This window comes from Mus musculus, chromosome 3 (assembly GCF_000001635.26).
Source record: "Mus musculus strain C57BL/6J chromosome 3, GRCm38.p6 C57BL/6J".
NCBI classification, from domain to species: domain Eukaryota; kingdom Metazoa; phylum Chordata; class Mammalia; order Rodentia; family Muridae; genus Mus; species Mus musculus.
This window is the reverse complement of record NC_000069.6, coordinates 52,980,548-52,992,109: the sequence shown is the minus strand read 5'-3', so window position 1 is coordinate 52,992,109 and position 11,562 is coordinate 52,980,548. Positions and strand designations below refer to the sequence as shown.

General features: G+C 43.8%; 1 protein-coding gene across 1 annotated transcript in view; it reads left to right on the top strand.

The window, feature by feature from the left end:
• Positions 1-9,987, top strand: part of Cog6 (component of oligomeric golgi complex 6) — a 35,101-nt gene extending 25,114 nt beyond the window's left edge. The window contains exons 16-19 of the mRNA NM_026225.3: positions 2,044-2,151; positions 2,947-3,000; positions 5,630-5,709; positions 8,919-9,987. Coding sequence (NP_080501.2) covers positions 2,044-2,151; positions 2,947-3,000; positions 5,630-5,709; positions 8,919-9,066 — 390 coding nt within the window. The 3' untranslated portion in view covers positions 9,067-9,987. The remainder of the gene's footprint in view (positions 1-2,043; positions 2,152-2,946; positions 3,001-5,629; positions 5,710-8,918) is intronic.
• The last annotated feature ends 1,575 nt before the right edge of the window (positions 9,988-11,562 follow it).

Below are 11,562 nucleotides of genomic sequence, written 5' to 3'. Positions count from 1 at the left end.
TTAAAAATACTTGAGGAGGATCAATAATAATAACATCTTAATAATGTTGGAGTTTGCTGTACAAAGGCACAGTTGTGAACTAGTGTCTCCCATTCACCTATTTGTACACTCATTTCCTTTGGAATGTACATTGGCAGCTCTAAATTCTGGTGTGTGACACTTAAGGTTTTGGAGAGGATCCAGTTTTTAATACCTTTTAGCTTAGCACACAAATAATGGGCTTCAGGATAGCATCTGCATGAGTGCATGTGTGCTTGTCCACTGCCCTCTCCTCTGTTCCTCCTGTCCCCAGCCCATGCCCTCTCCTGCTGCCTGCTGCTTCACTCTCAGCCCCTCATGCTTATCTGTGTCTTCTATTCCTCACGACCTCGTCCTCCTGTCCCCACCCCATGCCCTCTCCTGCTGCTTCACCCTCAGCCCCTCATGCTTATCTGTGTCTTCTATTCCTCACGACCTCGTCCTCCTGCCTCATGGTCACTTTGGCCTTCTTGACCTACACTATAGTCTGAGGCAGGAGATGGCCTTCTGAAGAGTCTCTCCTCTTTTCAGTGCTGATAACTGAGCCATGTAAGGGAGAATGATTAATTTCCATACTTCATAAGTATGTTTTGCATATTTGTTTCTAAGTCAACCCCAATTCTCTGCCACTTGTCTCAGATCTATTTCCTTAAAATGTTCATTATTTTGCATTACCAGCAGTTACATGCTTGTCTGCAGTTCTGTACATTTTCTGCATGGCACAAAGTTCCGTATCTGTTAGATGGAGTTTGTTAGTTTGTCCAGAGTCTCTATGCTCCCCACCACGTATGATGTGTGCGCTGGACTCTGCACACACACTTCTAGAGACATACAGGGGTAAAGCTAGACTGAGGTTCATGGGATCCTCCAGCTACAGTTTGTGTTGTTGGGTTGAGGCTCCAGATCCCACCATCACCTCACTCCTCTCCAGCTGTCATCTAGCTTTCCCCAGCACTGCTGCTAAGATCAGGCAAGTCTGAGCCTCCTGGAATAACAGGCTCTGTCCACCTAGAAGCCTGTAAGGATTTTTCTTTGGGTTCAGTTACTTCTCCACAACATATTAGGTATTTCTTTTTTCCGATTATTCCCATCATAAACATTTGAGAGCCATTTCCGTTCAAAGATTCAAACTTTTCACTCTGTCTGACTGTCTGTCTGTCTATCTGTCATCTCTCTGTGTGTTACTCTCTTACACTCTGCAGATCCTATCTTTGTTTCATTTTATATCATGGGTCTCTTCTCCAGTTTACTGTGCGACTCTTTGTCTCATTTCTTTGATATTTTCTGTCTCTTTCTTTTTCAGTTCACTGACTTGGCTGTCAGCACTGTCTTCTTTTTCACTTTCATTAAACGCTTACATTTGAACGAACTATTTTTTTTAGGTTTCAGTAAATCCAGGAAGTAAGGACCCTTAGTTATGCTTCCTTGGGTATTTACATGAAAAAGAAGAACGTGGGAGGCTTCTTGGTGGGAGGAAGGCTGGTGCTGGAGTGGCTTGAACTAGGCAGGCTTTGACATAGCGCAGAGACGGGAGTTGGTGGTGCTCTGTGTAGTTGACAGATTGTAAAATTGGGGACGCTTCGTGGTGTGTAAGGGAAGGGGGAGGCTGGCAAGTGGGAAGAGCAGCTTCCTTTTATTGGGGCGCTTTCCTGCAGGTGCCTCATTTCTCAGCTGCAGCGCCGATTCTCACCAAGGTTCTTCGGAGATTGGGCTGTCCAGGGAAGGGAGGGAGGCAGGCTCAGGATGTAGCCTTCAAGGCCTCGTTCTCCCTGAGTAATTTATTTCACATGGTTGTGACGACTTCCGAGTTCTGCTTTTGAAACAGCTGAGAGAACAGGCACCCATATTTCCTAGCTAGTGGCCAGCCCTGGAACTGTTGGTTAGTTGTAACTAAGGGAAGCAGCAGCTGTCTCGGACAGACGGAGGCTGCCTGTCAGGTCCATGATGGCCGCCCGCCGGCCCAGTGTGCTCTGCTCTTACTGATAGTTCTCTTCTAAGTGCTTCTTCTGCTGTGCTTTATTGTAGATTGAAGCCCATCTGGACACTCTTATCAATGAGCAAGCCTCTTATGTTTTAACTAGAGTTGGCTTGAGCTACATCTACAACACTATACAGCAACATAGACCTGATCAGGTGCGTACCACTTGGCCTGGCAAAGGGGCAGCTGGGGTGGCTTCTAGAGATGACTCTAGAGTTTAATCGTGGCCCTGCTACGGATTAGCTGTCTTCTGTGTTCATGTCCTGCGCTGAGACAGGCTAAGTACAGTGACTGTCAGGGCTAGGAGAACGCCTGAGAATGAGAATAATTATTGGTGAAAAGTAATGAGAATATTTAGGAATTAGTGTCACAAGATGCGAAGACAGAGAAACTGGTGTTACAAAGTGTATGCAATGTTCATACTGATGGATTTTTAAAGTCCCATTTTATTTTCAACCAAATGAATGTATGGATTGCTAGACAAGTAATATAATCCTCCATCTAACTTAGCAGATCAGTAAAGAAAAATGTTCTGAACTGAAATAATCTTACAGAACAGAACCCCAGTACTAATAGGTCCTGGGGTGATGGGAAACCCTAATACAAAGTACCATCCTGCCTTAAAAATTAAGCAAAGAATTAGCAGCTTTTGTTCTCTAATTTTTCTGAAATGGATTGACAGTGCAACTTCGCTGTTCTCTGCTCGCTTGGAGGGCAGCAGCCTCCACACCTGGCCGCAGCCTCCAAGTGCTTGTCACTTTCCTTTCCTTGCTCCGAGTACATCTCAAGGGTGGTGGTGTTTCCGTTGTTGATAACTTGCGCCTTTGCTCCTCAGTCACCGCCCTACTCTTACTGTAGTTACGAGAAGCCGCTTTTCTTTGGAAACAACTATGTGATTTTTCTGAACTTGGGCAATCTTCTAATGAACCATTTTTATAACTTTCTTCTAGGGTTCTTTAGCCAATATGCCCAACCTGGATGCTGTGGCGCTGAAGGCTGCAATGGTAAGTGCGTAACAAGACATTTCAAGTGGGATTTCCTTAGGCAGGGCTGCCCATGGCTTACTGTGTGGTGAGAATGTCCTAGGTAACAGCTTTGCTCTCTTGACGTTCAGTTGGAGCCCAGTCACAGCTCCTGAGTGTGTGCTCCTTTTATGAGTTCTCCCAGGATTTATCGTGTACTGGAATCTTCTATCAGGCCTCAGTCACGTCACCAGCACAGTTTAGAATTTCTTTATTTTCCGAGTTTGGTTCCTATTGTGGCAGAGAAGCAGGCGTGGCGACAGATGTGAAGCACAGACTTTGTACTGCCGGCTCCTGCTCTAAACCTGTGCTTTTCCCTGAGGTGATAAGTAGGATTTCAGTGTGTGTGTTATTCCTCTGCAAGAGACTCATGGAACCTTCAGGTTATGGTTTTCAAGTGAACAGCTCCAGTTGGAGCAGCAGTAGGATGCTTGCCTGGCATGCATGCAGTTCTGTGTTCCATCCCTAGCACTACCCAGCATGCACACACACACATTCACATGCACACTCAGACACAGTTACACACGTGAATACACACATACACAAACTCACAAATGCATACACTCATGTACATTCACACAGGTATACACATACTCAGGCGCGTTCACACTGATAAACATATCCACACTCATGCATACACTCCGGCACTTACTAAACATATCCACACTCATGCATACACTCCGGCACTTACTAAACATATCCACACTCATGCATACACTCCTGCACTTACTAAACATATCCACACTCATGCATACACTCCTACACTTACTAAACATATCCACACTCATGCATACACTCCTGCACTTACTAAACATATCCACACTCATGCATACACTCCTGCACTTACACATACACTGATAGTCTCAGGTAAGTACAAATAAACAATCATACACATCAATATACACTAATGCACACTCAAATTCATACATTCAGTCAGTGACACACCTATACATTCATGCACGCTTCCAAACACACGCACCCATCCGTATACTAACACACACATGCACAGTCTCTAGCACACACACAGGAGTTTATTTCTTCCTTTTAGGATGAGCACCACTTTGGGCAGCATGCTTTTCTGACGTAAGCTTGCTCTAGGCATATGCCATAGATGTGCGTGTATGTTCTGGGCATGACTTGTAAGTCATGTAGCCCTTCACTCATTAGTGAAATTCTGCATTTCACAGCGCACAGTTGCTATAACTCCTTAGTTCCATTCACCCAGAAAGTCAGCTTCCAGAGTCTGGAGGCTCGCCTGCTGCAGTTGCCATCTGTCCTGAGAACAGTTCTGATACCAGAGACCCTCTATGTTTCTCTCTCAGCTTCTTTTCCTGATAGAATACTCAGACAGAATCAAGTTAATGAAGAAAGGGTTTGTTTTAGCTCACAGTTAAAAGTTTCTGCCTACTTTGAAACAGCTGGCCAGATGCAGTCTATAGTCAGAAGAGAGCAGTGAGTATACATATTCGTCCCCACCCTATGAAATGGCATTGCCCTGATTCAGTGTGGGTCTTCTCACAGTTAACCCAGGTAAGATTCCTAGCAGGCATGCCCACAGCCCAGCCTAACTTACATAGTCCTCACTGAGACTCCTGCCCAGGGAACTCAAGGCCCTGCCAAGCAGGCAATTGACATTAACCATCACAGCCATATTCCAGGACTGAACGTAACTAAAAGGCTTATGCTAACGACTCTGCAGAAGAGACAGGAGGACTGGCAGTGCTGCTGTTGGAGAGCCTGTAGTTGAGAGCCCTAAGTGAAATGCATAGGGTACATTATATCATGGTAAAAACAAAACAAAAACAAAAAACAAACAAACAAAAAAAACTCCACAAAGAAAAAACAATCATCGTATATATTAAAGTAAAAACTGTACTAGAAACTGGAATTTCAGAGAAAAAAAATCATGTTTAAAAATTCTGATGACAACGAGTAGATTTAGGATTCACTTAAAAAGACCTAACTAACTTTCTTGGAAAGATATTTATAAGGTTCAGGGATGGTGCAGTCAGTAACGTGCTTGCCACCCAAGTCTGAGAGCCTGAACTCAGTCCCTAGCACCCACTTAAAACGCCAGATGTGGTGGCGCACACCTGTAATCCCAAGTGCTGGCAAGAGGAGGGAAACCTCAGGGAGCCGTGGGGTTCACTGGCCAGCCTCGTCCACTTGCCAAGGTCTAGGCTACTAGAGACTCTGTCTTGGCGCGTGGGGGGGGGGGGGGAGGTGAATGGTACCTGGAGAATAGCACCCAAAGTTGTCCTCTGTCCTCTGTACACACACACGCACACATATACACACACATACACACACACATACACACACATATACACAGGCCTCCACAAACGTGTTCACACAGAAACATGCACACATAAAATGAAAGTTGTATGTTACACTCTCTCTTCACTCTATTCTGCCAACCTTTTCAAACCCTGGTGCATGCGTGTTTAATATAGGCGTTTTAGGGTGTTAACTAACATGTTTTAAGAACTGCTCTTTTGAACACATCCTTAGACAGCTTTGCTGGGGACCTTCTGAGGTTTTAACGCTCCCCAGGAGCAGGTGTTTGTAGCTCCGTAGCCTTCCTTACATCTCTTGTCCGCTCTCCTCTCAGGCTCAGTTTGACCGCTACCTCTCAGCCCCAGACCACCTCCTGATGCCACAGCTGAATTCCCTTCTCAGTGCCACAGTGAAGTAAGTGTCTGCTCCCAGGATAGGGGAAATGCATACACCTTTAAATATCAAATAATCTTCTTAAAAATACAATATTTTTAAGACTGAGATACTTGCCTTTGAAGAACTATAGTCTTCAATACTTTACCTGCCTTAGTACCCCAAAGAATTAACCTTAGCCATACTTACTCCTTGCCTATATTTCCCTTCAATCTCTCTCATTAATATATAATCTTACTTTGCTAATGATTTTAAATTGCTCTGACTATAATTGAAGTCAAATAGACATGACACCAAATCCCTATATATTGTAAGCAAGTCAAGGCAGTGTTGATAATTTTGACCATGTCCTACATATTTTGCAGTGTAGATGACTGTCTTATGGTCTACTTTGCATCTGTTTTTCTGTAGATTTAAAGCTATTAAATATTGTACATGTCTCCTTAATTTAGAGTGGGGATACAGTGTGGTAAACTCATCTGAAGTTAAAATTCAGTTAATGGATAGTTTGGAACATAGCACACATGGATCCATACTAGCATGGTGACAGGGCACAGCTTGCAGCTGCCTGGTGTAAGAGAGTACAGCAGTAAGAAGACAAGGAGGTTGGAGCTTCAGCAGTGAGGTGGCAGGGAGGCGGGGCTCCAGCAGGGAGGAGACAGGGAGGCGGGGCTCCAGCAGGGAGGAGACAGGGAGGCGGGGCTCCAGCAGGGAGGAGACAGGGAGGCGGGGCTCCAGCAGGGAGGAGACAGGGAGGCGGGGCTTCAGCAGTGAGGAGGCAGGGAGGCGGGGCTCCAGCAGGGAGGAGACAGGGAGGCGGGGCTCCAGCAGGGAGTCCCTCTGTGTGCACAGTGCTCTACTGGAACTTGTTTGTCCCAAGTTTTATCTTTCAACAGAGAGTTTGATTGGACATTTGGTCTTGAAGGAAACTACTAAGCAGATATACTTATACGGGACCAAGAAGTCTAGAACATAGGGAGAGAAATAGAAAAATGAATGGTTTTAAAGATGTTTTCTTTTCCCTTTGGATAAATTAGAACGATGTTACTCTCTTTGCTGCCAGACGCAGTGATCACCTTGAGCATCATGGTAACCTGACTTAGGACTCTGCCAGTAGCAGAATAGATTCTGTAAGAAACTTAAGAAACAGGGAAGCGTGTGTTTCCAAATGAACATGCAGAGGTGTATATATGATTTAAGAGCTATTTTAGTTTTAGATTCAAATTTTTTTATATTTATTAAAAGTAAAAGCATGGGCTTAGTGAAATAATTGGTTTTTGTTTTGTGGGGGTTATTTTCTTTATTTTGGTTTGAAGGAAGTGGGGTGTGTTTTTCTTGGAGCTAGCAACTATATTCATTATCTGTATAAACAAATAACCTGTATAAACAAAACTAAACAAGTTCTTAATTAAGTAAAGGAAAGCAAACATGATAGAATAACTTCTGGAAACTTATCTGCAGAAAAGCAACTATAGCCTGGACAGTGCTCAGGAGACCCCAGGAAGTAGGATAAAGATGGGTTGTTGGAGTCCTGAGCTCACACTAAATACCATGCTAATCTTGAACTCAGCTCACTGACTTCCTAGCAGAACTCACTGCTTTGAAGGATGACTGGGAGCGTCGTACATGAAGACATGAGTCCATCCAGAACTGTAGGAACACCCAGGACTGCTTAGGAACAGGAAACGTGAACCCAAAAGAGAAAAATGATCAGTTAATAGAAACAGAGCCACAGCTGATGTGTGTGCCATGAGCAGATATTTACAGCGAGCCTTGGAAACGTGTCTGTGCACTAAAGGAAAGCATCAGTACACCGAGAGAATAAGGAAGGAAGGAAGTTACAGCCTGCTGCACTTAGACCTGGAAAGTACACTATCTAAAATACAACATCCATCCCTCCTGAGGGACCAGGCAGGGCTTATTAATGCGAGAAGTTTCTCCAGATGCCATGCGAGATGTGGATCAGCATGCTTAACAGTAAGAAAGCCTGGACAGAGAAGTTGCACAGGGCACTCCAGTGTCCTCAGATCACCAAAAGCTTGATCACTGTCATATGATACCTTATTACCATAAGAGAAGCATCTTAGGGCAGCCAGAGGGAAGAGCAGTACTTACTTACAGGAGATGACTTTGGGTTGGAGACACTGCAGGTAGAAGACAGTGTTGTCTTTAGCAAGCTGAATGAGTGTGTTCATGAACTGTGTGGACCTCGGGGCTCAATGGTAGAGAATTTTCTGAGGGTCTGGGCAAACCCTGGCTTCAACTCCTAGCCCCAGTAAAAGCAAACTGTATTGTCTGCATAGCCCTTAATTGTTGAAGTTTTTCTCCTGGTGTGCATTGGATTGCACCCTAGGAAAGCTCACTCTCAGTGATCTCAGAACCTGAATGTGGAGAGAAGCTATTTTTAGGACCAGTAGGTTTGTGGCAATGCTGCGGGTTGTTAGGCAACGAGAATCCTAAGTACTGAGTAACAAGCTCCCTGATTCTAGAAGCAAGCAATTCATTTGTTAGCTCAGTGCTTTAAATAACTGTTTCAAATACAACCAGTTTACAGAGCATGGTTAATAAGAATGGTTTCTCTGTGTACTTCCTTACTGATCTGTACTAAGAGTTTTGAAATTTTGACACTTGTAACTGGGTAAACGATTTCTTAATGTTCAGCATTTTGAAGGACATAAGAAGTTGGTAGGAACGTGAAGATGATCGACCCTTAGTTCACTCACTTTTCTCATGGCAAATTAGCTCCGGGGTTATTCTATTACTCTGTGACTTACAGTGTGGCTCATTTATAAAGTCCTCTCTAACGTTTTGCTGTGTTGGGGAGCTTGTAAGTCTTGGAGAACAGCCTGGTCTTTTGGGTTTCACTTACAAGGCCCCACAAGAGAAACTGCTTCAAGAGATGAACCTTTACGTGACTCTACTCTTTGGAGATTAAATGTATTTTTCTTCGCTCATTTTTTTTTTAGCTTGTTTCAGCAGATGTAAGCCCATTCTAAGTGCAGGCACATCTATATGTGGGGCACTGTTCTGTTCCTCATGGCCAAGCACTGGGTAAAATGCAGCCCCTGGCTCAGGAGGGTGCATGTGACGACGGAGACTTTAATAAACAGTAAACACTGCCCACTAGTAGGAACTGGGCAGCGTGGGGCTGAAGCATGACATCATCCAGATGTGTGTGCTTGCGGTTGCTGGGCTTCTGTTATCTTCTGGTTGTGTTTGCTCATCCATAGGGAGCAGATTATAAAGCAGTCTACAGAGCTCGTCTGCAGAGCCTACGCGGAAGTGCATGCAGCCGTGATGAATCCAGACAACGCATACAAAGATCCAGAGAGCATCCTTCATAGGTCACCTGAGCAGGTGAAGACACTGCTCTCTTGATGATGTCGATGGCATTTGCAGATAATTGCTGCCTGGCAATGACACCAAGGGTGGTTAGGGTTTTTAATCTATGAGTCTTTACTTTGAAGATTGAGAATTAATAGTTTTCCTAGTATGCGGTTGTAGGTCAATTTCTTTCATTCTCAGCTAACATGGAGGTAAATCAATATTGACTTGAATCTGTAGGGAGCAATGTTCTCTTGCCCATTAGCTGCCTCTGCATAGCAGTGTAAAGGTCCCCGTGATTTGGGATTATAAATAGAGGCATAAAGTCAGCTGGGAGTTTCGGGATTAAGTACGATGACTTGTAAGTTCTGTGTAACATCTAAACCACAGCTTTATTGGCAATGAGCGTCCGCTTATGGAAGGTCCCGCTGCTTTCCTCTAATTGAATAGCTTCTTGAACCTAGCCCATGTTTCTGATCCCAAAATAGGTGTTGATGGGTTTGATGGGGAGAGAAACATTCAGGCTGTTGTCCCTTCCTGCTTACTTTCATGCCTGGTGCAGGTTTGTATGTATTTAAATAGACACTTAGCTGATAGGTCGGAAGAGAGGGAAAGACCCTTCAGCAGGCTTCCTGTGCAGACAGCTTCAGCCTGTTCCAGGACGGGCAATCGCCATACATTGTGCACTCAGTCTGTTTCCTCCAACCCCATCCTAGAAACTCTGTCTTGCACTCAGAGCAGAAGCAACTATGCTATCCATTGTGGTATCAACCTGCCGGGTTGGTCAGTTCAATGAATTTATATGGTGTATTTATCAAAACAGCATAATACAAGGCAGGAACTTACATTGTACATAATTTATTTCTACTGTGAAAAAGAGATTGATGTACTTAGCACTTTGTTTGCTAAGAGAAATAAATATTTTTTCTTGTTATCTGGTTTTCTTAATATATATTAAACTATTTCTGGAGCAGCAGTCTTTGTAGTATTTTTATACTTCTCTCAAATGCGTTTTGGAAAGAATACTGATAGAAAGGAAGTACAACAGAGGAGACAGATCCCGCTGGGATGTGGTGCGGTAGTAGGCTGAGAAGCTGTAACCACGGGTTATAAAAGCTAACATCAGAACAGCACTTAGGCCTACTGAGGGCCAAGCTTTATATTTTTGGACTGTATTGATTTGCATAAATATAACCTAATTAAAGATGCCTGATTCATGAGAATGAATACATGTCATGTGTGCAGAACTAGAGATTCAAGGTGGCAGTACTCCCCAGTAGCCACATCATGGAATCCCTGTGAAAACCCATCTGCCTCTTTTTTTTTTCTTTCAGAAATTGACTGTCAATAGCCAAAACACCTCAATTTTCAAACCAAACACAGTGCAACAGTACTCAGTGTAATATATTGCCACCTAAATGGGCCTACATAGGCTCTGTTCATCTCACTATAGGGTTATATTCTAATAAGCCCAGACTAAGGGACAGTGCCCAGTGGAAATGCGTTCCATCGACTTAACCATGAACTGCAGAGGTTGCCACACTGCATGAGTGTTAGAGCATCAGTGGGATGTGCTGGCTATTCTGGGCTGGCTTGGCTTTCTGCTGCTGTCAACGCTGACAGGTGCATTATGTCAGAAGCCCAGGAGGAACATCAAATTCCAAATGGGAGGTATGAGCTTTACTGAGTGGGTATCAGTATCATAAGGCAGAGAATTATAAGTGTTGCCTACTACACACCAGGACTGTGGTTGAAATGGAATTTAGAGTTCAGATGTAAACCTGTATATCTAGACACAGTTAATGTTTAAAAAGCAAATAAGGTTGCCAGAACTCTTCAGTAGATCATTTCACAAGTGGCTAGAGCAACTATAAATCTACCACATCTCAAACTATATTGAAAAATGAACCAGAGTGGATGGAAAACTGAAATATAAGAGCCAAAACTATAAAGAAAGAACCTAGTATAAATCTTTATGGTCTCACATTTAACAAGAGCCCACTCCCTCCCTCCCCCTACACATACACTTTTTATTAAGAATTTCTTTTCAATGACCCCCAATTGAAAGGAGATGGATTTCATCAAACATTTTTAAAAGTGTGTTTTAAGGGCAAGGCTTGTGAAAGTTAAGCCAGAGAAAACACAGTGTAGAAGAGGAGGTTAGCACTCAGCCTTAAGCTGATGAACTATTTGTCTTTGAGGGGAAGACAGAGGCAGTTTTCTTTTAGCAGTGTGATCTCTAGTATTTTTGCCACACTCAAGGGCAGATCCCATACCCAAGATTAGCTAGCCAGCACAGCACAACGCAAGGGATTTGAGACAGAAAACATGAAGTTGGGTCGGTGAGGAGGTAGATCTACAAGGAATTGGGAGAGGGTAATAAATGGTCAACTTCATTCTATGAAGTTGTCAATGAATAAACAAAATGTAAATAAGAAAATGAAAAGCAAGCCAGGCATGGTGGTGCACACCTTTAGTGCCTGCACTCAGGAGGCAGAAGGGTTCTCTGAGTTGGAGGCTAGCCTTTTCTACATAGCAAGGTCCAGGACA